Source organism: Echeneis naucrates, chromosome 4, assembly GCF_900963305.1.
Source record: "Echeneis naucrates chromosome 4, fEcheNa1.1, whole genome shotgun sequence".
Classification (NCBI taxonomy): domain Eukaryota; kingdom Metazoa; phylum Chordata; class Actinopteri; order Carangiformes; family Echeneidae; genus Echeneis; species Echeneis naucrates.
The window spans coordinates 8,302,341-8,328,802 of NC_042514.1; the positions used below are offsets into that span (position 1 = coordinate 8,302,341).

At 42.2% G+C, this 26,462-nt stretch overlaps 2 protein-coding genes across 6 annotated transcripts in view; one reads left to right on the forward strand and one right to left on the reverse strand.

Moving 5' to 3' along the window:
- Positions 1 to 1,235: 1,235 nt before the first annotated feature.
- The window catches only part of LOC115041993 (Rieske domain-containing protein), a 35,228-nt gene continuing 10,001 nt past the window's right edge, over positions 1,236 to 26,462 (forward strand). Inside the window, exons 1-5 of one of the 5 annotated variants that reach the window (XR_003840656.1) lie at positions 1,237 to 1,644; positions 1,997 to 2,112; positions 2,731 to 2,860; positions 3,087 to 3,138; positions 3,308 to 4,655. Coding sequence is in view for 4 of the 5 variants with exons in the window: in XM_029499967.1 (XP_029355827.1) it covers positions 1,455 to 1,644; positions 1,997 to 2,112; positions 2,731 to 2,829 (405 nt within the window). In the remaining variant the exon portion in view is untranslated. Of the gene's footprint in view, positions 1,645 to 1,996; positions 2,113 to 2,730; positions 2,861 to 3,086; positions 4,656 to 17,152; positions 17,207 to 26,462 lie in introns of those variants that run through there. The other 4 variants (XM_029499967.1, XM_029499968.1, XM_029499965.1 and 1 more) reach the window with 4 other exon arrangements.
- On the reverse strand, positions 8,157 to 24,690 carry cilp2 (cartilage intermediate layer protein 2). The gene is made up of 10 exons (XM_029499963.1): positions 24,450 to 24,690; positions 17,240 to 17,317; positions 15,438 to 15,707; positions 15,046 to 15,228; positions 14,127 to 14,282; positions 13,728 to 14,042; positions 13,313 to 13,421; positions 12,790 to 12,947; positions 8,536 to 10,964; positions 8,157 to 8,449 (listed from the first exon to the last, which is right to left on the reverse strand). Exons 1-9 carry the CDS (start codon positions 24,511 to 24,513, stop codon positions 8,548 to 8,550), a joined length of 3,750 nt encoding a protein of 1,249 aa, XP_029355823.1. The 5' UTR covers positions 24,514 to 24,690; the 3' UTR covers positions 8,157 to 8,449; positions 8,536 to 8,547.

Here is a 26,462-nt window from a genome sequence, read left to right on the forward strand (position 1 = left end):
TTTGATTGAAAACTACGTTTGAGTATTATTTTATGAGATTAGACAATAGTCTCATTTGGGCCAGCTTTGAGATACACTGAGATTTTGCTGAGGTTTCATTTTGTCAGATAAGCAGAAAAAACATATTTCAGAATTCGGTCAATTATCTCCAGTTTCTTTACACTGGCGTTCATTATTTTTCAGTTTAGTTTTGCTGACACCCAACATCAGACAAGCCGCAGTAGCATTCTTTCTCCCTGTCCATGACACATTTTCACAGCGTTAGTCCTCACATCTGCGCTCACGCTGCAGCCTTACATGAGTCGGTAACTCAGAGTCAGGAATCAGAACAAGTGGCCTCTGTTATGCATCAGTCCAGTCTAGACAACCCGAATTACTTGCAGGCTCAACTGCCAGCAGCATTATTAATGGCACAACAAAGCGATGGAGACAAAGTGAATAAAGTTGAAAAAAATAAAAATCATCATATAGGCATTTTTGTTTTTTGCAATTTGTTAAATTGACAAATTTGCAAATGCTGCGCAACTCAACTTTAATGCCACCAGAAAGATCTGTTTTATGCCATTGTGATAAGTCTAGTAATTCATCGTTGATCATGACAGAATGCTGACTTTTATATAAATGCATCAGTTATGAGATAGATAGGATTATCTATGTTTATAAGACTTGAAGTTATATCTCTCTCTCAGCTTTTGTCATGATTAGGTGCTGCTGACTTAAAGGGAAACTTGAGTGAGACACAAAAGAACCCAGTTGCTCTGCAGGCTCAATATCTAAAATGCTGGCAGAGATACGGAGTTCACAAACAATTTGTAATAATGCTAAGGAACTGCACTGTGGAAAAAAAATAAAACCTCAGCCTGACAAAATGGAGCCAAATACCTGTCTGGAGCTCTGAGCAGTATGGACTCCGCCATGAAAGAACAATAAAGGGCTTTATAACTGATAATTGAGAAATCGTTTTGAACTATTTGCACTGAGCATAAAAAAAGCAATGTTCCACATTCACTCCACGCTTCAGGGGTCAGCACTCTGCAGTTTAAGTTCAGCCGGCCACCATAATAGCTCAGAGAAAGGGCAGAGTTCATGTCAGAGACTGACCCCTAATCACGGAAGAGGAAGGCATTTTCTGGGTTTATTCATCACGAAGCAGATATTAATGACGAGCAGCAGCCAGTGTGGGCTCAACGAATCTGCGGGGAGGTGTAAAAGGATAGATGTTTGCTATGAATCACCGTGTTGTTTCTGGGAGTAATATCCGCTCATTTATTATCTGATGACAATCAGTCATTAGGCTGTACGGGAGCCCGGAGGCAGAGCGCGCCGCTCGGCGTTACGACGTCCGCGTCCGGCTGCAGCTGTGACTCCGGGAATATTTTCACAGATCGGAAAAGAAGTAAATTGAAACGCAATCCGAACAGCACTTCATCTCTCTCTATATATATATCTCTTTAATGGCTACTGGCTCCGGGGATGGAGAGGGAAACGCGGCAGGCGCTTCATGGAGACTCATCGGTCCGGCCTCGGAGCTTTCCAAGAAGCGCTGCCGCCTCATGTACTCCTCCCTCGGCTACGACTCCGATGTCTGCCTCTTCTTTGTCAAGGGGGAGTTTTTCGCCATGGATGCCCGCTGCTCGCACTCCGGTAAAGCCACAACCTCTCCACAACCCCAAATCCAGCGTCTGCTGGATTCACCCCTTTGGCTGAAATCACGCACAGTCCAATCGTGTTTGGCACGAATGATAAATAAGGCTGCAAGACGCAGCGGCGGAAGGATGCTAAGGGAAAATAGATCCGGTCGTAATTACATCTGTCGGTGTAAACAAACCAAAGTGGGACGATCTGAGTGATGATGTTGGCCAAACATGAAAAAATAAAAAGCATAATCATGTTATGCTAAGTTAAAAAAAAAAAAAAAACATTTTCCTAAAGGAAACACAAAACGAAGTCATTTATTTGGAGAAATAACAGTGGTTTTCTTACCCCCCCACATCAGGCGGTCCACTGTGTGAAGGGGACATTGAGGAGGCTGATGGAGTCCTACAGGTTTTCTGTCCCTGGCACGACTACGACTTTGACCTCAGGACTGGAAAGTCGGCGACCTCATTGCAGGTTAGTCCTGAAACACTGTGTGTTGTTTTTTGTTTCGTTACACCGTTCAGTATTAAAATGTCTCTCTGTGTTGATTCAGATGATACAAATTTTTGTATGTGCTCGTTGAAAAACATTCACACCCGTCTTCTGCAATTCTGCTCTAAAGACATCCATTGAAGACATTTTTTTCTGGGTCCGCCTGACTTTAAATGATGGCTTTATAATATGTGATATGAAAACGTAATTGTGCACCCAATCTGTGGACTACAGCTCAGCGTTGATGTGAACAATCGCCAAATCGTCTACGTTTATGGGCTCAGACGTGTTTCTTTCCTCTTCTGCTGTTTGAATGAACGCATCAATGAACAGTCCAAAGAAGAGCTTCACTTTCCACCGACATAACACAACATCATCCTCTTCTCCATTAATCCTTTTTCAGTCGCAGTTTGTGTTTTTTGAAGATCGCTATGGTGAAACACAAAAAACATTTAGCCATTTAAGTCTTTACAGGATGATTTAGCGTCCTTTTCAGCGTGCACAACGTATGCTTATAATTTGTACGTTGATTTCTCACTGTTTACGCAGCAGGCCTCTTCTCAGACCTCCACCTCTTCTGTATTTGTTTGATTGTTCCAGCAACAAGTGTATGAAGTCAAACTGGAGGACGGCAATGTGTTCGTGAAACACGCCAACCACCTCTCCTTATTGCCTTTTCCAGCAGATCAGAGACACTAAAACACTCGGCTGCTTCATTCTTCGGCCCATGGTAAGACCTCAGATCGCTTGATTATGGCACTTCCTGTCTGTAGTGAGCTCACTTGGACAATTTTTTAGGCTTGGTCTACAAAGCCCAGGCTATCGAATACATTCCTGAGCCGTCATTTTCTCAGAGTTGTTTCTGCTTTGATAGCTGTGAACTCAGGTTCATATCAAGACGACTGTCTGAAAAAGCCATGACATCATGAAATAGTTTTTACTTGTTGCCTTGCCAGGTAGAGACTCATCACACTGAGCTTAGAGGGCTGTCGGTTCCACCAGACAGTGGTAAATATGCAAAGTCTCAGCAGATGTTATAAAACCCACCAGCATATTTTATTGTTGGCAGTTTAAAGTTATTGTCTATTCATAATTTTTTACATTTGTGAACTCCTAAACATAATGTCATTAAATATGATGGAATGATTACAAAGTGAATTTTCCTCTCAACCCACAGCCAGGTTTGCAGCATCTTCCATCCCACCATCACATCTTTTGTTGAAAGTTAGTTTCTTAGGTTGATCTGAACATTTTTCTTCTCGTACTTATGGGATGAATATGCAAAATAAAGTCTCAGATGTCATGTAATATGCTCAGTCCAGTGCTGCTGAAGTGGTACAATTGAAACAGCATATAAATAAAAGAAATAGTAGAGTGCAGTTGGAGTTGAAGCGAGCTATCTTAATGTTTTAAAAAGACGAAGAGAACTTTAGTATGTGGTGTAGTATCCACTTCCAAAAATGAAAACTACTGACTAAGCAATTCATGTCTCATATTAAAGTATAAAGCTCCTACTTTTTTCATGTGAGGACTCAGCATGTATCAATAAAGAGGTGAGGTTAAATGACAGTGTATTTTAACCACTGCTAAACTAAACCATCTTGTATTCATAAGTACTTTTGGTAGTTTTAGTTGCCCTCAACAACCATTTCCTGCTGTCTGAAACTTTTTAACCCACAGACAAGAAATAACACTTGCTGAGTTTTGGTCTTTGGATAAATTTAGACACTTATTCCAGTGATGTCATGCAACAGAAACTCCTGTTGAGGATTTAAGTTTCTGGATGGATTTTTAACCTAAATGGAATTCCAGCAAAAAGGAACATCCATGAATGGCACTGCAGTTAGGACCGGTGGCAGTCGCGGTGCTAGAACGTCTCCATCAGCATTTTTCTCAATTCATGGCCTGGGCACAGACGGGTTTGTCCGCTGCTGACGCAATGGGATTTAAAAGACATGGTTAGCAAGGCGCCGGAGGAAGGTTCGCAACATGAAATGCACCATTGACTGAAGAAAAATGTGTTTTTCTAACTCTGTGTGTGCACTGATGCAAGCATGTTTTCTTTCTTCTTTAATGGTGAGAGCGGTCACTCGCTGTATTTTCTGTCAGCTCCACTTTTTGGCAGGCTCACAGAGCCCGGTCCAGAAGGTGTCGGTGACAGTGTGGCACAACAGTGCTGTGTTCCCTGTTGTGCAACTTTATTACAACAATCACTCCTCTGCCAAAAAAAAAAAAAAAAAATCTGTTAGGAGCTGCAGAGGTCTCACTGTGTGCATTATAACTCATCACCTGCAGGGAAATGCGGACACGTAATGGCGACGCAGCTATTTTGTGTCAGTAGAAAAGTTAAAGTAAATATTGTTCAGGATTCCAAAGAAGCCAGGAATGGTCTGTACAATTTTACATGGTGCCATAACATCCTCATGTCCCAAATCTGATTTAAAAAAAAAAAAAAAAAAACATCCACATCAGACTTCTCTTTACATTTTTTCCCTATGATCAGCCAATTTTAATCCATTGTTTATCCATCTGGTCATTTAGTCATTTTTTGAAGAGCGCTGTGGTGAAAAAATGTTGAAAATATCAGAAAAATGCAGACATTGTAGCTATTGGTTGGGCTAGTATAAGTTGTAAGCAGTATTACTGCTGTACACTGTACATTGTGATTTTATTCAAGCACGAAAAGTCTGTTTGTATAAATTATTTTGTAATTTATGAATCATAAAAAATTTATTTTGGCACCTTCGTAAATGTGTAACTGCATTTTTTTTTCAGTGTCTGTTGGGTGTTTGATACTACTCAGGAAAGAACATAAATCAAAACTTTACACAAAATCGTTTATTTACAGTTTCTTGTTCATCCAGTTATAGTAGATTTCACAAAATACACAATTTACACATTAAAAACTTAATTCAGAGATCGGCATCACCATGCAATAGTTATGCTTTCAGAAGGAAGTATCAAGAGTTTGTGTATGTAATTTCACAGGAGCACAATGGCAAATATACAACTGTCTTCTTAAACTCCAACAAGCGATGGAAAAACACAAGGAGGACCTCTTGAATAAATTATAATCTCCCAGAGACCAGCTGGACTGTGCAGAGGAGAAAATGTATGAATCTGTTCATGCTTGTATTATTATAAAATTCCTTGTGGCGCCTTTTGGATTGAGAGTTTTGTGCTCTTATGCCCTGAAGTTAAACGGTGCCAGCTACTGAAATTCTGTTACAGAGAGACAAGCGTTTTCCAAAAGACATTGACTTCAGATTACTTTTTCAATTTTCAGCCACTGCGAAAGCACAGTTTTCCCTTGAGAGTGCCATTTGTCATGCAAGCCACTCATTCACTTTCTGACTAAGAACTAATTGAAAAAAATCGATAACACTCAACCTGTCTGCAAAATCAAAGTGAAGCCGCTGCTCCCAGTCCCATATGCCAAGCCAAGCTTGCAAGTGTTGATAGTAGCTTTATACTTATCAGGCAAGAATTAGAGTGGTGTTATTAACCCCATCTAACTACTGGCAAAAAAGTGTTTCCAAAATGTCGAACTGTTCCTTTAAAGGTCTAGCATAAACATTTCTAATGCTCCATTAATCTCTGTTTGTGATATAATTCTTGCGATGACTACTTTTCCCTCAGCGCTTCGATAAGATAAATATTTTCTTTCCACTGAAAATGAATCACTGTGTTTTTTCTCTTAGATTTAGTCTGAAACTACCCTTTGCTGATTCCTAAACGTTTCTCAAGTAATTAAACCAAACATTGCACAGGTTCTTTAATCTTCTCTGGAGTTCCCCAGAAGACAAAGAAGCTGTTTGGAGAGCCCAGCTTAGTCTCCCATGCAAAGTCTTACATAATGAAATTTACTGAGCCTGTTATTGTTACCTTGTCCTTCAAGCCCCCCTTAAACTTCTCCTCTTGAAACAGCCAACTCTCCAGTCAGAGCGTTCTCCTCTGAAATCCTGCATTCTTCCATGTGCAACCACTTTCGAATCCTGAGATTCTGTAAGTGATGGACTGTGAGGCCAAAAGCCACTATTTTCCCCTCCCTTCTTTTCCTCTTACCAAACAGTACCCCAAAATGATTAAACCTGTCACTAGATTATCTTGCTCCTCTCTCTTTTCATGTCTCAGGTCTAACATTTCCTCCAGTTGCTCTACAGCTGTCAGGCCTCCTCAGCTGACCTCACACACCATCGCATTTTTATAGCGCTTATCTCTTTTCGCACCTGGGTTCAATCATCGTCCTTTCTTATGGGATGGATACCGCATCTGCTGCAGGGAGATATTTGTTTTCGTCCGGAGATCTGGGCTGTTCAGCCTGTGCGCAGCCCACATGCCGATGATTAGAAAGGTCCCTGGTAATAGCGAAGGTATCAGAAGCTGTCACTGCATTCGGAGAGCGCATTTTACAAAATAGAAAGGAATTGCTCTCCGAGGAAGGGCCAAGTTGAAGTGCAAGGTTTTAATTTTCACAGTTTCACACTAGCACATGAATAAACTGTGAGAGATATAAACATAATCAGACTTAAATTGATCGGTGGGGCTGAGCGCAGTTTGGTGGTATATATCTTTGATAGTAATCCTCTTGGGTTAGGTATGTTTTTGAGTGCTTGACTACTTTAAATTGTTTTGCTGTTTAGAAAATTCAGGGTCAAACTGTTTAAATAGGTCTCGAGAGAATGTGTAATTTATTTTCCAATTAGAAGTGAGCATATATTTACGTATCAGCCTCTTCTAGTTTCTTCATGGTTGGGCCTGCCTTAATTGTTTTAAGATTAGTGTAGTTTGAAAGCTTCTCCCCGGGGTCCCCAAGAGCCTATTATGCAGATAAACAAGTTTGGAAATTTCATAGAGTGAGCTCTATTCCTGCTGCTGAATTCACTCCAAACACCAGCATGTTCTAATGTGGAAGTCTGATAATGTATTTGTCTAAAAATCTCTCAAAATGATACTTGAAATGCTTGCACATGTCAAATCGGCATCATTCACGGAAACCTGCCAAGTTAATTCATTAGTGTGTCACTTCTTAATTATTGCTAAGAATCCTGCATTGGGTTTCGATAATGAGGAGGAGGCTCCGCTGAGAGCTTTAACAGCCACTAAGAAGACGATTCTGCTCTGCGAAGTCGAATAGATTGCGGTAATGTACAAATTGTAAAATCAATGGAATCATGCAGCAAAGCATGAAAAGGTTAATAAGTGCAATATAAAGTTCAGAAAGCTGAAGGATGATTATAGTTAAATTGCTGAAAATTGCAAACAGTCAGTTCTGTTCAAGATCTCACAACCACATTACCTCCTGAAGGAGTTGTTTCATTCACCAGCAGTATTTTCCATGCACTGTAATAGTTTGTTAAATGCTTTTAATAGTTATCAAGTTAAATTATACTGCATATTGTTATTGCACATCATAATATAAAGGCAGGCCACAAACACATTCCCCAACAACAAAATCGATGCAAATTAGAACTTGAGTGAACCGCTCTGAACAGTTTCTGAGAAAATGTCATATGGGCGAATAGATCGGTTTTAGTAACATTTTGCTTGGCGATGTACTAATTTGGAATTTGCAGAAGACAAAAGGACAGTACGTCATACCTTGCAATTAATTACAGTTCCATCTACTACTGAGATCCATGCTCTTCCTGGCAAAGGCCTTGGTCTTGTAAATATTTGACAGGTGTGGAAGGACGTATGGCTGAATCGCAGTGTTAGTGAAAACCCTTGAAAAGCATGACTGAAAACATCTACTGTCCCCAAGGTGGCATGCCTCACCCCGCTGTCTATTTCACGTGCCTCCCATTCATGGAGTTTCCTAATTCGTAGAAGTAGATGGCGTCTGTCTGCTGCACAAACCATGAAGAAAGATACGAGTTTAATGGAAAGCAATAGTCGGTTATGAAGTGTTTGAGGGATGGATAAGTATTTACAGTTTTTAAAGGCTTAGTTTCAACCCAAGTATTGAGAGAATCGGCAAAAAAAAAAAAAAAAAAAAAAAAAGAAAGAAAGAAAAAAGGGGGAAAGTGAAATGCCAGAAGTTGGATCCATAAAAGCTGCTTTCTTAAATGTCAATGAAGTGTATTCATTCCTAAAATTAGACCAAAGCCAATCAAATAAATGTCGGTCACATGTAGACAAACGATGCCAACGTCTTCAAGTATAAGGCTAATGAATATATTCAATAACACATAAGTTTGCTGAATTGCTGTCTGCCTTGCTTTGTGGATTTCGTAGTCAAGAAGGAGTTCATACTCAGACAGAAGGTCAACTCATGCTTCCTTGACTTGAAGCCGTCGTATCAGTCTCAATTGAATGTCTATAAATGAAAAGGGAGGAACACATAAGTCATTGTGATATCGCTGTCAGTGTAAATGAGCATCAGACTATATTATCTAAACCCACCTGTTAGCACCTCTACTGGCGCTGCTGTGTGCGCGTGGACATCCTCCTCCTGCTTGTAGAGCTAACTCTGCGACTCTGGGTCCTGCCCTGCTGCTCTGAAGCGTAGGCCACCACCTGGGTGGATGATCTCCGCACCTGCAGTCCCTCCAGCTCCCTCATTTCTCTGGCCATCTGAGACAGCGTCTGACCTGGATTAGTCTGCAGGCGCTGGAAGAGGCTTTCTCTGTTAATTTTTCTCTCGGGACAGCTGAAGGTCAGTGCTACTCCGGAGTCAGACTTCATCTCCCTTGAGAAACCGTCTGAGGTGCCGTCAAAGCAGCGTCCGATGGCGATCTCCTTGGCGACCCTGGGATTCTGGTCTGTGACTGTGTAAATGCCATAGTTATGTCCCAAAGGATCAACGGGAGCTAGCATAGTAAAACCGTGGGATTCGTTGTTTTGGGCAACCGGCGGATGCTTGATGAGGTACTCATGTAGGAGGTTGTTGGTGCCGACCTTGCGACAGTTCCCCTGCGGTAGGATCGATATGAGCGATCTGTCCACCTGTGCTTGATCGAACAGCATGCCGCTGCATTTGAACTCCACACAAGCTGCCGAGGTGTTGGCCTCTCGCATATCCCGAGTGCTGCGAATGTCTCTAATGCCGTAAAGTTTACCTTTAGTTGCTCTGTGTGTCCCTCCCAGATTCCTCGACCTGACCATCACCTCCTTTTGTCCGTGGATCTTAACTTTGATGAAGCATGCTCTGAACTCCTGGGGATTCGGCCACCAGGACAGGTAGTCTCTTGTCCAGGTCGTCAAATCATTTTCCTCAAAGGGGACAACGTTATATTCATATTTGTCCTTTTCCACTCGAAAGAATCTGAAATGATTTGCATCAACAGGCGCATTTTCACAACCTATTAAATTCTGATATGGATATATCGGCCCATTGGTCTCGTCAAAATTATTTTGGTTTGGTTTTGCCAAGTTTATTCTGAAGGCTGTCTTCTTCAAAGCTGGATCCTCGTGGTCTGAACGCTGGTAGTCTATTTTATCTAGATATGGCTGAGACACTCCAATGATATTTGGATTCAGTTTTGGGGAAGAAGGCGCTGCCTCAAGTTCTTCACCCCCCATCATTGCAGTGACATAAGCTGTGTAAGCATCAGGCCTCTGCATGTCACAGAAAGCTGGTAAACAGGCCCCGTTGGGTCCAGTTATGACACTGTCGAAGCGGCCCCATGCCCTAGGATTAGATGAATATCCAGGTTTGGGCTCCAAGTTTATCAAGCTGATCACAACACCTTCCAGCTGTTCAGTGGGAAGGAACTTGTCACTCATGTAGGCCCGGACTTTGACGTAACAGCGTCTGTTTTCAGGCACATCTAAGTTAAAGAGTCTACGCTCTCGGATCTCCATGTTGCCGATGAGGAACGTGCGCTCCTCTCGTTTGCTCCGTCCGTGGCCGCCGCTAGTTGTTGTGGTGTACGCAAAGTCGCTCTCCTCCTCCCAGACGCCAGTGTCCGGGTTCAAAGACCACAGTTTCATCTTAGGAATATGCTCTTGCATTTTTACGTGCTGTGTGTCAAGAAGGACTTGAACTGCTCCAGCTCCAAGCACTTCTTTGTTGGTCTTGTCTCTGAAGTCTACAGAAAACATGCCATAGGTCCTCAAAGGGAGCATGTCACCCTCATCGTCCACAAAGTTTAGATCGCCAGGTGTCGCAGCAGCTGTCGTGATGTTTCTAGGGTCAATGAACGTGACGCTGGCTTTTACAGTTCCTTCATAGACGTCTCCATTTTCCTTATGGAAGGAGTTGGGAGGAATAACCAGCTGCCCTATTGGGTCCTCTCCTTTAATTTCTCCCAGATTAATCGAGTTAGTCTCTCCTGCGTTGATGTCAATTGGTGCTTGCTTTCTCATCACCTTCACATCGTGGTAGATGGAGCCACCTTTCTTATCAAAGATGAACACCTTAGGAGTGTCGAGAAACCTCTCAGTGGGGTCAACAAAATTTACCACTAATCTCTGTGTATCAGGAGTAATTTGTAATGTGAAGCCTCCCTGGTAGCCTGTGGTGCCCACCCTCTCTTTACCAATATAGATGTGCCCAAATCGCAGAGGCTCATCATTGTCAGCCGTGACCACTCTGCCGCGAACAAGCACAGTCGGCTGCAGACACTTCTGGCAGCTGCACTCTTTCACAGCCCGGATGGGGAGATTGTAGCTACCGCAGTCGATGACTCGGCTTTCCATACTTCCAACCCCGCAGCAGAATCCAGCTCCATCTCTGCAGCGTGTATCAAAGTCTAAGGAACCAGCACATTTGTTGTGGGGGCAGCGACCGGCATTGTACAAATTGGAGTTCGTCCCAGGCTGAACACAGTCCACTGGCAGTCTGATGAGGTGCATTTCTGGTGTCGAATTGCATGCCGGCGTTCCTTTTGCTGTGAATTAGACGATAAAATACATAAATGTAATCAGCAAAAGAAAAATCCATACACGAAATGTTGCCGTGAAGAAAAACTGTGCAAATGACTTTCTTGCTGCTATTTTGGATTAGTAATGTAACATAAATAAACCCTACCTACTCTTGGAAGCTGCACAATACATCAATTAAAAAAATTGTTGGGTGTCGCACGGTAATGCCTGCGTGTTTGAGTTTGAGCAAGAATGTAATGAAAACGTGTAATTGGAGTTTTGGAGTGAACAAGTACAACTTTTTCCTTTACGTTTTCATACATGGACCCACACAAATACATATGTGCGCACACACAATGTCTACATGGCTTGAAAAAAACGACGGGTGGCCAAGTTGGACGGTGAAATGTGCATGAAAGGGTAATTAGACATGGAGTTGAAGAGAATGTATTTACCAAACACGCAGGTGGGAGCCAAAAGAGAAAGAACGAATGTTCACCCAGACATTGGCAGAATAATTCATGTGCATGATATCATGGTTGAGCTTATAGTCAAGTATCCTCGTTACGCTCCCCATCTCCCAAGTAGGTCGATAATTGCAGACACATGGAGCATGATGCCTATGAAATATCATGACCGTGTGCATGCTGATGGTTTTACCAAAACACTTTGAGGTTCCTTTGATAGTAAATTAGGAGGCTTTTTATTCACTAAATGAATTGTGGTTAACGCATTTTATGGGAAATCAAATGAAACTGGTGCTTAAAGTAAAATGAGAGTCTGAAGTATGTCGGCCTGAGAGAGCGAGGCATGTTTGTAATCCTACTCTAAGACACAGGTGTTGTCCTGCACACAGACAGTGTCCTCTGTCTGTCCTGTCTTGACTTGATTTTTCAGGCAGCCTGGGATAGATTGCTTTAGCACTCGTCCATGCAAGTCGCGTTTTTTTTTTTTTTTTAAACCGCTGTCTTGGCTAATAAGGCCCTGGGGAATAAAAGCGAAAAGTGCATCTCTTCCACATGGATGTGGAACTGCATACGTGTCTGACTCCGAGAGTGCGAAGAAGCAGTATTTATTCTCAACTTTTGGATATCAGCTCAGCGCAATGGGTGTTCTGGAGAAACTGAGTCTGAGGTTTTACAGTGTCCAGATCTGTCTCGCACAATAAAGAATCTCTCTTAAGAAAGCTGTAGTTTATCCACAATTTTAAAAAAAAAAAGGAGGTTTTGTGACCTCTGTTTTTTGTTTTCCAATTTTCTTCGCATGTAATGTTTTTTTTTTCCCCCCAGTGACAATTAATAGTGTTAACATGTCTCCCCCCCTCAGTTGTAGGACACTGTGGTTTTGTCTGAGTCCTTTTTATGCATGGACGTGGTCTGTGGATGACTTAGTTCGATTTCAGCGCTGACATTTCCCTCTAAAGTGTGTATTCAATTTCCAAGGCAGCTGTTCTTCATACAGGGGAATGAGTTTGCGGTTCTTTTCTTTTTGTCAGCGGTTTTACTTGAATCTGTGTGTAGCTGTGACTAAATACGTCACTGTCAAATGCACCGGGGTAGCAGCCGCGCTGAGCTATAATCCCTGTGTGCTGCTTGCTATCATCATTTTCAATTATTTTCACCATGACTGATGATGATGAATTACAGTTCATATTGCATCACTGTGACATTTAATAAAAGGGAGTTTTTGTCATTGTTGGACCATGAGAACTTTGTTGTGTGCAGGACTTTACGGTACAGCAGCCTCCAAACCCGCTGCTTAATGTGGAAGTCCTTTCGTACTGTATGACTGGGCTCATGTGAAGCGTCTGTGTGCATGATTTATCGGTTAGAAGTGCTGGATTATACACACCGATCACAGTGAGGGAGGCTGGAGAAGACTTGATGCTGCCTGCAGGACTGCTGGTCTTGCAGTAGTACTGTCCTGCCTGCTCCAGCTTCAGGTCCCGCAGTACAAGGTCCTCTTCGTACTTGTACACCTTCCGGTCCAGCAGGGTCCCATTGTGGTACCTGTTTGTGTGTTGATTATTATATATATATATTTTTTTTTTCTTTTTTTTTTTTAAGATTTCTGACAATATATTGTCAAAATTTTTCTAGTGGCTGTGAAATATATATGTAAAATCTTTTAATAAGGCCCAGTTTAATAAGCTACTTGCACAGTGAAATATTAAGCAGCGTAATAGACTTCTTTTTTCTTTTAGTACCAGTTGGAGACCAAAGCAGAGTTTTCATTAATAATGAAAGAAAGCTGCTGCCATTTTGGGGAGTTTCCACATACAAATCCCACCATATGGCAAAGTAGCTTGTCCGATTCAAATTATTTCTGGATATTTTCTGTAAAAAATGTGCTAATGCTACAGCGTAGTGCTCACCAGTAGTATTTGTCAGGTGTTGGTGATCCTGTTGCCTTGCAGCAGAACAGCACCCGTCCTCCCTCGTAACGCACTTTGTCCTCCGGGTGCTTCACAATGTATGGCTTTTCTGCAGGGAGCAGAAAGAAGCAAACAATCAGGATCCCCTTCTGACAGTTCTCCAGAACATTCAGAGTCCTCATTTAAAATTATTTCTAATTTAATTTGGTTTCCATGCAACCAACTGAGCGAGGGATCCAGTGCAATGGGCTGTGGACTGTAATTTAGTCAGTATCCTGTCTGAGCAGGCAGTCTGAGAACATCTTTGTGAAATGATACGGCTGTGGAATGATAGTAATGAGGAAGGAGAACAATAGCTCTTCTAAATATAAGTCAACTGTATCTAATAACTGCACTTTTACTAATCAGCACTCACCTGCTGATTTGAGGACAGCCTGGACCCAGGACAACCCCGTGATGTTACTGGAGGTGGAGACCGTGATCGGGGCAAACTTCTCCTTCGTGATGGCGATCAAGGTTGGGCTGGAGGAACAGACTCCGGGAAGCCTGAACTGACCTTTGGCATCTGTACGGACGTGGACTTTAGCCTGGCTGGCTAGTGCCACCCCCGCTCCTGCCACAGGGACCCCGGTCACACTGTGGACCTCTCCATGCAGCACATGACCATCACACACGCAACGGCTGCAGTCGTCACTGGGACGACCCTCGCTGCAAACACGCTGACATTTGGCTGTGGGGACGGAGGCAAAGAGACGTGGGCATGGAAAGGTACTTGCACCAAAGAAAGGCATTTGCACCAAACACTTAATCGTACCTGGGCATGCCATCTTCCCGCATTTCTGTACTTCAACAGGACGGCCGGTGCACTGCGCTCTCACTGAGGTCCTCACACAGGTCCTCCTCCTAATCCTGCGACCTCCACCACAGGTCACTGAACACGACCCCCATTGGCCCCACGGACTCCAGTTGGCTGATCACACAGGAGGAGTTTGAAATACATCATTTATATTTTATATTTCTGTAAAATGAGTGATCAACTTGTTCAATCTTCTTATTTAAATCATCCAAACTTTATGAAGCATCTTTTAATGAGTTTTTTTAAGCCTCTGGTGTTGAGCGCGCCACGTCCAAAAGACAATAAGTGAGTTATTTAATAACCAAATGATAGAAAACAAGTTGATTAAATAACTGCAATTAAAAACTGTTTATTACAAATAACTCGGGCAAAGACTCTTCAACTAAGTCTCAAAGGTTTTTCGAGCTGATGAAGTTTTGCTCTGGATGTTGCTCCCTGAAAACTGCAGGAAATGATCATGATAAAACGACCTTATCTGACATCGATATCAACAACATTCTTTACTCTGTAATAGATGTGTTCCATTACCCACTCTATTACCGCTGAGGGTGCACTGAGGTTTGGATTATGAATCATCAATAATGGATTCATTTTGCTTCATTCAAAGATGTGCTCACCAGCAGCACTCTAGCTAGTGCCTCAGTAAGTCAACTCATCACCGGCTTCACATTTGGCGCTCATTCTGATGGCCTTTGGTTAAGTGGTTAATTTAATCCAAGCTACGGGAGCTTCAACTTTTCTCCTCTGTTTGAAAGAGAGCCGCCCAACTTACTATGGCACCCAAATGCTTGTTGTTTCAAATGTGATCCTGCTGAGTGCATAACTTCCTATACTTCCCTATACTTCCATAGATAATATGTGTGGTTACTTCTCACACCTGTACATGGAGGGGTGGAGCACTCCCTCCTGTCCGTATGGTGTCCAGGGCACGCCGGCACCAACAGGAGAGGCATGGGCTGCATATTAATGCATTTCCTCTGACGAACCTGGATGCCTACATCATCACAAGCTGTGGCTGAACAGGGACCCCATTCACTCCAATTAGTCCAATAGCTCTGCACTGAAAGTGTAAATTGAAAAACGGGATATAAACAAGTAAGTAGTCAAGCATGACCGACACTAAGTGGCCATGAGGATTTATCGCTGTTGAGTCCTTGCAGCCTTTGCTTACAAGCTTTGGAAATGTGTATTCATGCATTTGTTTGTCTACGTGTTCAGAGATGTGAAGCGACAGCTTGCGCAGCTCTGAGCTGCTCTCGTCACAGCTACCTGGGGGACACTGAAATCGGACATGGTAGTTGGAGCAGACGCGTCCACGGGGCTGCTCCTTGTTAATGCACCAGAAGCCCTTCTCCAGACTGGAGTGCACAACTTCCCCAGTGTCTGCCGCAGCGACCCAATCTGTAGTGCGAGCCTCCATGGCTATGGGCCGCGCACAGACTCTCTCTCTGTAATAGAAACGGATGGCCTCCAGGCGCTCGTAGTCTCCATTCCCCCCAGGATGGTCAATGTTGAACCAAGAAGTCCACTCTGTCACGCCTGGAGGCACACAGGGAGGGTAGACATGGATGGAAATGCAAAAAAAAAGAAAAAATTGATCAGGATCCAGGGATAATAAAGGAGGGAGCTTGGAACTGGTCTTACACGGAGAGGAGGCATGGGTCACAACCAAGAGAAACCGATCAGTAGGGAAAACAGCAGGGATGCGTTACAAACTTTTTAAGAGGAAGTCTGCTACTGCCATTTGACTGTGACTTCATACAGCCCTGGGAGCTTTGCAGTGTCCAGGTTCTTTCCAAACCTCCTGGCTTGACTGATGAGGCATATCGTCTAGTTATTTAGTCTGCTACATGTTCTGAAACCTGAGAATTTCCTCAGGAGAAATATGAGTAATTAAAAATATAAGGCATGTCTTTTACAACATACAGAGTATTATTCTTTCTTTCTTCTTTTATGAATAAACATGGGAGGTGATGCAAGGGACTGAATTCTGGAAACAGGCTAATACTGGTGCTTTAATGTTTTTTTTGTTGTTGTTGTTTTTGTTTTTTAATCTGAGCCATCCAAACGCTTTTCAGCTGCACCATGGAAAGACAAACTACGGTGACACTCAAAAGAATTATATATATAAAAATATGTGCATCATATCTGTCAGGATATCAAAGTACCTGAACTGCTTCAGTGAGTTGTGTCTTACGGCTGCTGCAGTTGTTGATTGGGTTGTCAAACATATTTTTTTGTGGGCCACTGATAGACCTGTCCATGTCCATTTCACCTCATACAATATGTTTGCCTCAACGCTCTCCCTCTCAGCTGTCACAGTCTGAAAACCCCCAAAATAAATTGGAAATTATATTGTGGTGGGATTCGCAAACAATTCATTCAAAAGAAAAAAATCCTTTGTGTGAACAAAGTGAGCTGAACTGATCCATGCAAGTTGTTTCATTCGCAGGAAAAATGGGGTATGTTGAAGTCTAGGTACTGTACTTTACTGATCCTGGGGGTTGTGGGGGGGGGGGGGGGGGTGACTTTTCCTCAGCAGGAAAGCACACAATCCAACACAAGATGCTTCAACCAGCATGTAATAGAACTAAATCAGAGTGAATGAGAAATGGCAGTACAAAAATAAATGTATATATATATATATATATATATATGTGTGAAAGCCGACTAATCATCTATATTTTTCAGTTTTCATGACATAATATGTGGACTGCTTGATCAAGTAGCTGAGGGGAACTGAATATTATTTTATATCAGGCAGCTCTGGCTGAAGACTGTCCCAGATTCCTTCATTTTACATTATGTCTTAGATGGACATGCTGGAGCTGAGAGAGTCACCGGAGCTACTGACTCTGATCACTCACTGATTCATGAACATGAACATGAGCCTGCTATAAAAATATTATTCAAGAAGTTATTCAAATGAAGCCTTCAAACTTTTTAATACATCACTAACCAAACATTTGGGTCAACACTTCCAGTTCCAGAATAAATCTTTTGAACAAGGACACGGGAAAGGACGTGGCTTTTGGACATGACATCTAAATATGACGGTTTGGACTCGTTACCTGCTGTCTGTGAGTCAGCAAAAGAATTGAGGGCCAATCTCCTGCTCCTGTCTGACTGGCTCCTGGTCCTCACAGATCCTGCAAGAAGAAAACAGCAAATACAGGTATCACACACGGAGTTGACATGTTTGGTAGCCTCATAAGTTTCTCCCCTCGTGCTCTCAGATGTATAGTTTCACTTAAGTTAATCAAACTTGATTGTGCGCTCAGTTAATTTGGTACACATAATTTGCCAGTTAACGGAAAACTCCTCAATGAAGTGACTCACAAAAAGTCTAAACTACGGTTTACTGACATTCATCCAAGTGTGTGTGTGTGTGCGGGTTTTGATAGCAAATAAGCTGTAAACACAGCATTTGTTCTTTCCACACAAACACACACGGATGCAATTTGTTCTTTCTTCACGGCTAGAAGACTCTTAATGACATGTCTTTTCTCTGCTCCTTGAATTCTTATTCTCTCCAGTTTTTCCACTTTTTTTTTTTAATCACAGACATTCTGTCCTTTTGTGCTGAAAAAATTACTAGACTTCTGGGGCTACAAAAAACAATTGCACCAGAAATCTTTTCCTCTTTTATTCCTTTCTACATTTTGCCTGCTTAAATCCCCGCTCACTCTTCCTCTCCTGTCTTTTCCATTTCCATCTCCCACTGTTCTTACTGCCGCTCCTCCAGCTTCATTAGTGAAGCTTCCTCTCCGTCATCTCATTCATTCATTCATCTTCTACTGCTTATCCATTTCCAGTGTTTCAGCCAAGCCGAGGGCGGGGTGAACCCTGGACCGGTCGCCAGTCCGTAGCAGGGCCAACACACAGAGACAGACCGACAACCACTCACACTCGCACTCAGACCTACGGACAACTTAGAGTCACCAACCAGCCCAAACATGATGTCTTTGGACGGTGGGAGGAAACCCACACAGGCACGGGGAGAACATGCAAACTTCGCACAGAAAGGCTCCAGGCTGGGAACCAAACCGGTGACCACTATGCGGCCGTGCAGCCCTTCTCCATCATCTCCCCCATGCCACTCATCCTCCCTCTCTTCTCCTCCTTCCCGTCCTCCATCTTGATCCATTAACAAGTACCCACTGTTGAGGATGGTAATCAAGCAGCAGCTGAGACAAATCAGTGCCGCTCATCCAGGAGACTTCACTTTAACTTGCTCCATCACCTCTCAGACACAACACACACACACACACACACACACACACACGCACTGCACGCCGGTATGACTGAGTCATTCCTAAAGCCCATTCATTTTACATGCATGTGCAGCACACACAAAACAACAGTGACTTTAAGATGCGAGCCAACGTTGCCTTATAAGAAAAAGAACGCTATTAAGCCTGACATTCGCTCTCATATTTATGAAACATGCCCCATGACGTCTTCTTCTTCGTGCTTTGAAGTGCACTGATTCACTTCCCCGCGGTGCTAATTTTGTTGTTTCCAAAACTGTCTGTTTTTCTTCACTTGACATTTCATCTGAGCTTGACGTGAGCTGTGTGAGGAAAAAGTCGAAGTCATGACCCATGGTAGAAATAAAAAGTAGCTTATGTAGCTCGAGTGTGTGTGTGTGTGTGTGTGTGTGTGTGATATATGTTCAAGCATTTAGCACTTTGAGAGAGACACTGCTGACTCTGAGAACAGAGACTTCCAGCACCGTTCCCAGTCCCTGCTGGCTTTGGGTTGACTTCAAGTCTTTAATGTCATGCCAGCACATTTCTTTTTATCCTTTAACATTGGCTAGATTTAGCTAAGGAAGCATAGTGGCTCAATAGAGATGAGATCAACCGTATCCAAATGTATTTCTAATTTTTTGGGCTACAATGTAGACAGTCAGCTGATTTTCGTGGTGATTGCTTTTTTATGATCCTGGCTTTAAAAACCAGCGCTGGGTATCCAGATTGGCTGTATTTTTTGTGGTACTATAAGACGGAGAAGCAAATGCTTTCTCATGATCTGCCGAGCAGATGTATCTCCAGTTGCAGGTTTCATTTAGTAAATCAAAACTTCTTTTCTCTCCTGAACTCTGCCTGTCTTGATTACTTACCATATTCTTTCTGTTAATACGATTTCGTCACCGTACTTTATGGTACTGTAACTTTGTGCAACAACACATCAAGAGGAAACAAACAAGCTTGTGCTTCACTTTATCAAGTGAGTTCTAAACTTGGGGCAAATTAGTCACATTCCCAACTCTGAAGCGCAGCTCTGGATTTAGTAGAAGTAATCATGAAAGACTTTTTCTGGTCCCATTACATAACATTTCTTCTGCACTCAGACCAAAACAAAGGGAATTCACAGCAGAATAGTTTAGCTCCTAATAATCATTTCAAGATGCTTAGTAGCTTGGAAAGAAATAAAAAAAAAACATTTCTGAGAGTTTTATGGGATGACTAATGGTTTTTTCAAAAAGTTGAAAAGGCTAACCCAGATTAGCTACATCAGGGGATGAAGGCTCTGGTGGCGACTTTGGTTGCAGCAGGTATGAAAAGACTCGACTCCTGTTGCAATATTCATAAAGCTTATTAAGCTTTTGAGTGGCATGTTAACACTTTGGGAATTTTAAAAGTACTGGGCACTGGGCACTGTTATGCTGCTGGTATGTGAGGGAATTTAGCTAACTGAGAAAATCAAGTGCACATTTGTCGAGTCAAAAGAAACAGGATTCGATCATTTGATTTCCTGTTCAGTGCTAAAAATCTATCTTTATGTGCCCCACTGGAGCCTTATGTCTTCTTCGTCCTTGTTCATGTGCTCCTAATGGCATGTTACTTATTTTTGCTCTTCGGCTTTTCACAAAACAGAAGTCCTCCAACCAGAACACCAAAATGTATTGTTTGTCTCCCTTTAGAACAATGACGCTCTTATCCAAAGGATGTCTGTTCTTTCTTTAACGCAAAATTTAATCAAGTCAAGCCAGTCTAAAGTGATGATATTTTTCTTTTAAGCTATTTTACTATGTCTCAATGGTGTTTCTTTGTTTTGTGCGTGTGTGTTTGTAATGTAAGACGTATCATTAGCTAACTACGCGGTCAAGGTCATGGCTCCATGAAGAACTACAGTCTAAGAAAAACAGCCAAAGATTCATATGTCAAGAAATCAATCGTGTCAACCAAGAATATACCATCTTACAAAGAGCATGAGTTTGCTTTAATACGATCCCTGTGTCAGCCATTTCCCGTTATGAGCAAGATAGCACACAACCTAAACAAATAGAAGGTACTGAAGTCAGCTAACTACTCGCTGACTTCAGTACGGCAAACTCTTGAATCTGGGGCTGGCTAAGGCTCAAACATGCCTGAGTCTTCCTCCACTAACCTTTCACCTGTCAGCCTCACTCAGCTGGAGCCAGTGGACACTACACAAGAACTGAATTTCTCATTGCGGCTGGAGGCGCATCAAGACGTGCTTCCAGTTTTTATGTGGAGAAAACCGTGTTAAATGAAAAACTCATTACAGCAGAGTGTTTTCAAATGGTTTATAGCATGTTTAGATAGGAAATTTAATATGCCGACAATTAAACTCATGTGCCAAGGCCCTCCAGTTTCCTCAAAGATGATAGCCAGCAAGTCAGATGATGTTAATCGGACTTTACGCTTGTTTATTTCCTATTTCCAAATTTTATTTTAGAAAAAGTATGACAGTGACAGTGAAGAAAATGTGTCCTAACCTAAACAAAGTGCCTTTTTTAACCCAAACCATGATTTTTCCCAAAACCCAACAAGAAGAAAAACATCTCTGTTTTTCAGTTGGGGGATGAAAATCTACTTTGGAAAGAACAGGCGGGTGAAAACATCTTGTTGAAAAGGGTCTCAGATCAGAAAGAGACTCTTCCTTTTTGAGGACATGGACAAATTTTCTATGAAAAATTGCACTCTGTAAAAGTTTGGCAATCTTTGTCATCACGGCAAGAAAAGGTAAAGGAATGTCTGTGGCCACACTGTTGAAAACTATGTCTGACTTTCAGTTTGAAATGGGAAACTCCAACCCCTTCATGGACTTTGTCGTTATATAATTGCTTGACTTGGCTTCCTACTTTGCTCCGATGACAATCCCTAAAGCCAACGTGAGGATTTTCTTCCCTAAATGTAACCATGTGTTTTTTCAGTCACCTTTGACACGAACTATGCCACATGACTTATATAATAAACGTCAGCCTCAGTGTGACCCTCATAAACCATAAACAACCAGGTGATATAATGGGGAACCATTACATTTGGGAAGACTTCCATCACGTTTGTCAGTATCTAGTTCCACAGTGGGCCACATGGCAAGCACCTGAACTCCGGTCTATGCCAATTTCATGCCTGGAGCATAGTTCTTGGATTACTCTTCATCCCCCGCATTGCAGTCATTGTCCTTTTTACCCACTCTGAGCTTGTTGTGACAACTGCCAGTCTTATTTTAGAGGACTTTGGATTTAACAATTTACGTCACAGTGGTTCTTTCGAAAATATAGCCGTTGCACTTGGAGCCAGGATACACAAAGGCAAACTTTCTATTAATAATTAACAGTGTCTTTGCAAAGGACAGCCTATCCTTCACTGCCTGAGTGGGTTTGCTGCCTTTGCCAGACTCTAATAAAAAAATCTGCCAAAGAGAATGAAGTTGCACCCAGAATGGCTTCAGACATCTTAGAGGGATAAGGTTGTGCCAGATGTACGTTGACAGAGAGACAGGGCTTAAATAGAAGGCCTAGATCCTGTTTGTAATATTCCAGAGCAAGAAAGAGAGCGTGAAACCTTCCACCCAATGTTATATAACTTTCTGGACCAAATTAGGTAAACTGGACAAAATTAACCAATCTATTCAAGAGACAGATCAGGTGTGCGCATCATGGATATGAGTGTGTGTATTGGTGTGTATGGGCCCTTGCATGTGATGATTCGTTTGCCATGTCATATGGAAGCTGTTTATGTGTTTGGCTAGCTTCTCAGTTGAGGTGTTTGTGGTTTCAGAGGAGTCTGCTCTTTCTCTCGATGTCCATCTCCATCATTGCACCGACGCTCCTTATTCCCAAAAATCAAGGTCTGATCCCCAACACATCTGCAGCTCATTAAAATCAGCAGCGTTGTCTCTGACATTAACTAATGATGCAAATCAAATGCATGAGAAAGAGATTAATTGAGGTATAACAAAGGCTTTGTGTTCTCGGGTATTTTCTCATAGATACTATTAAAACAATGCAATTGAGGAGTGCTGAATTTTTGCATGAGAAAAATCTGAAAGTCTTCCTTGGAAAGTCTGCACCTGTGCACAGGTACAGCGCCAGGAGCTGGAAATGGCTGAATTGAAAGCAGCTGATGTGTCCTGTGTCAACATAGGCATGTACATATAAATATACAGACAGCAGGGAAGAAAAGAAAAGAAAAGCTTGGACGTTGTCATTAATGGAAATTTATGCCTTTCCCTTTGATCCATTGTAATCCCCGCCTCGGTCATTAAAGTCAGCTGGCCAGACAGCTCTGTGTTTGGAGCAGACAGTGGTCAGCATCTGGAGAACTAGCAACTCCGTCTCCTTCGCAATGGTCCCCCCAGCTGCTCACACACACCACGTTGCTTTCACCAAAAGATTATGCAACAAAGAGAAGAGAAGACTGAAAGTTTCAGACAATGCGCTTCACCACTCGGTTAAACAGGCCTGATTACCGTAGCTTAAAAAAGCCACGGAGCTGGACTCGTATTAAGAGGTGGTGATGCCAAAGTGTTCCCTTCTGAGTTCGAATGGGCATCCGGCAACAGCTGCCACCTCCAAATAGGATAACAGCTCGTAAATATTTATGCTCTAAGGTGCGTGGAGAGAGTGAGCAAGAACAAGGTGAAGATGAAGTGTTTGATGAGGAAGGGCAGAGAGTAAAAGGTGGAGAAAAGGAGGGCAGTTTGATGGTGTGAGGGGGAGACAGATGGGGAAATTATTCCTGTAGACGTATCTGGGAAACAAAAAGGTCAAAGGAGGGGAGAAAGAGCTAGAATAGAGCGCTGAGGGCTGAATTAGAAAAACTGAACGAGGGACCGAGTTGGCTCCGGTTGACAGGTGGAAAACAAAATGTTAAAGTCATTTTACCTGTCTGATTCCACTTTCTCACTTCTTCCACCTCAAACCGAGCAGGTGGGAAAGTGGGTCAGTTGGTTTGTGATTTATTTATTTATTTATTTATTAATTAATTTTTTTTTTTTTTTTTTTGGACAGCTGACACGTTTGAGGGTGAAATGAGGACAAAATACACAACACTACTACAAGACGTGAATGCAGCAAGGCACAGAACATAAAATTTTACAATCTATGGTGTTCATTCGTGGCTGTAACTGTTCTCTGTGTCGGTCTGAATCGTCTCGTCAAATACTCTCCTCGTGAAACGCTCATCTTATGTTAAAATATAACCATTCATAAACAGCACAAAGCCTGATCTTGACATTTACGGCTCTGAGGCCTTTGAGTCTAGCGAGGTATGGCGAGCATTAAGGTGCGTTCAAACGTTTTCTTTTATTACCTGCCAGGTCCTATACTAAAAAAAACAAAAAACAAAACAAAAAAAAACTAATAGGGAGCAGCTGTAAGGCAGAAAGTGACAGATCTGGAAAAAATAAATATCTTTTTGGTGTCATTCAAACACCAGAAAAAGTTTTTAAAGAGACATTTAGGGGAAGATGTTGCAGCCTGGAGGAGATAAAGAAGTTCAGCTGCATTGATATTGTAAAAGCAGGCCTTCTGGTTGCTGATGACGGCGACTGGTGATGCAGCTCGTCATTATGAAAACATTTTGTCATCAACAGCATTGTTCGCTACGTATGACCCGCACCTGTTGACCTCCATCTTTTATCATCACACAGCTGATTAGCCCCGGTGGTGAAACCTGCTGCCGACCTAACATCAGAGATTAGGAGCTATCAGGGTGGTCGATTAAATAAAGCACACACAAAACCTTATCACATGAGCTCACCAGCAGACTTTTCTCCTGCCACCCCTGACAGCCTGAAGGAAATGCCGTCAACTTTGAAAGCTCTGCAGTTATTTCAGTCGTAGTGCACATGTGCGAGTCGCACGCTGACTTCTGTTCATACATTTCATTCCAAATGACGAGAGAGAGAGAAAAAAAAACGATTTTTAAATCGAAGTAATTTAGCTTTGCTTCATGCTTTGTTCTGGTGGGAACTTATTCATTCTGGTGTCCGCGTATGAAAATAGAAAAGATCTTCACTTACCTTGGCCCAGAGCCACTGAAGCCAGGAAAGATAGCAGGAGTGCCACCTTAGTCAATCCCAACATGGTGCCACACTTTCAGTCACAGATTACTTTTGTTTTTCTACTACACTGACATGAACCTAAGAAAGTTAAAAACAAAACAAACAAACAAACAAACAAACAAAAACAAAACAACTTGATTCTTCCTTTCGGACACAGCTCAGTATAATAACCAGGTGTGATGATGATGATGCTGGTCGAGCAGAGCAGAGCCACTGCTCTTCCTCATGTAAGTTGAGTTGCTGAGTTGGAGACAGGAGCTCAGGGGTTTTTAAAAGAAGGGGCATCAGGCGAACACACCAATCCGGCCCCTCTCTCTTCACCATTGGCCAGTGAAGTGTAACATCTGGGTCCCCCATATCATCTTCTCCCCCCAAAAAAAGGTGAGGGTACGGTGGGGGCAGAAAGGGAGAGAGACACACTCACAGAGGGAGGGAGAGTTTGTCTGTAGGTGCTGTAAAAATAACTCTTTCCTCTTCTTCCAGCCAAGTTCAGTCTCATTTTCATATATATTTATACTTTCTGGCTTTCTAGTCTTATTTTAATGCTTTATAACCACAGAGCAGGTGGGAGTGCGTGTTCTTCTGAAATTATATCTATGCGTGTCACAAATTAAGTAGTATACAGTGGTTTGATCTTATGAACACATGAGAGAACGGTTTGAAACAAGACTTTCTTATAATTCAGACGAAAGACTTAAGGCTTTGTTCACTGTTTACTCTGTTAAATGGAGGAAGACATTTTTACACATCTTCTATCTCTGTTCCAGATGCTCTTCTCCCTCTGGTTCAGTTTTGTAACTTTCTAAGAGTCACTGATTGCCGGCCGATGCACTGCCAAGGAGTGGAAGTGGCGTCATATGGCATGCCATTCAGGAAAAACTCCTCAGACATGAGACATGCTTATGAAGTGCAAAGTACTTGTACTTGTTGCTGTTTAGTTTAGACGCTTGTAAAGTCCTCGGAAATTAAAAAACATTGAGGATACACTTTTATAAATCCCCCTAGATTGGGGAAAAAGTTTTGGTTTGGTTTGTTTTTTGGTTTGTCTTGATCTTTATAAATGTTGGTTTGACAATGATAGAAAAACTGTGGAATTGTGTCTAAAATATTGTATAAACACTAAACACTATATTGTATTGGTACATTTTTTTTCTGCTAAGAAATTAGATTCAAAAGACATTAAGTTTTGTACGGCAACACAGTCTTTTGGGGTTTTTTTTTTTTTTCATGAACGTGAACAATCTATGTGTTCACAATTCTGAAAAAACAAGCTTTAATAAACGTACTATTGCCATCTCCTGTAATGGTTGACAAAAAAAGGAAACCGAATTCTGGGTAAATGTTGCCGGACGTGCTGTGAATAAAATTCGCTCATATTTCAGCACAATATAAGAATCAGATTCATCTTCGTATCTCGCAGGAAATCCTTTGACCACACTTGTTCAACTGCTCAAGAGATGAATACATGACAAAGTGGTGACAGGTCGTCTTTTCCTGACACGGATTGGACAGGCATGAATGACAGGACCTCCATGTACTCTGACATATTTTGACAATTCTTCTCCTGAAAGATGAAATAATCCAGAGTGACATTCCTTTTCACTGACTTTACTACACCCACCTACACATGTGCACACAAACTGGGCATTGACACATTAGCATTCACAAGAAGCTCCTGTGCATCATATAAATAAATATTACCTCATTTATAAACACCACAGCAGCCTTTCTTAGTCATTGTCTTTGGAGCCTGCAGGATTTAACTCAATAATGAGAGACCTCTCGGTTGATTATAGTCTGATCACATCTGTTTATTGCTTTCATTACCGAAACAAATCCAGTTGGGACCCAATAAACAGAAGTAACAGTGTGGGCTCATCGAAGAAGCACAACGCTAATTGCATGTGATGTGCATATAACACAGCTTGGTGGCTTGTGATTAGTAACCTCCACTAAACTAAACAAGCTGTG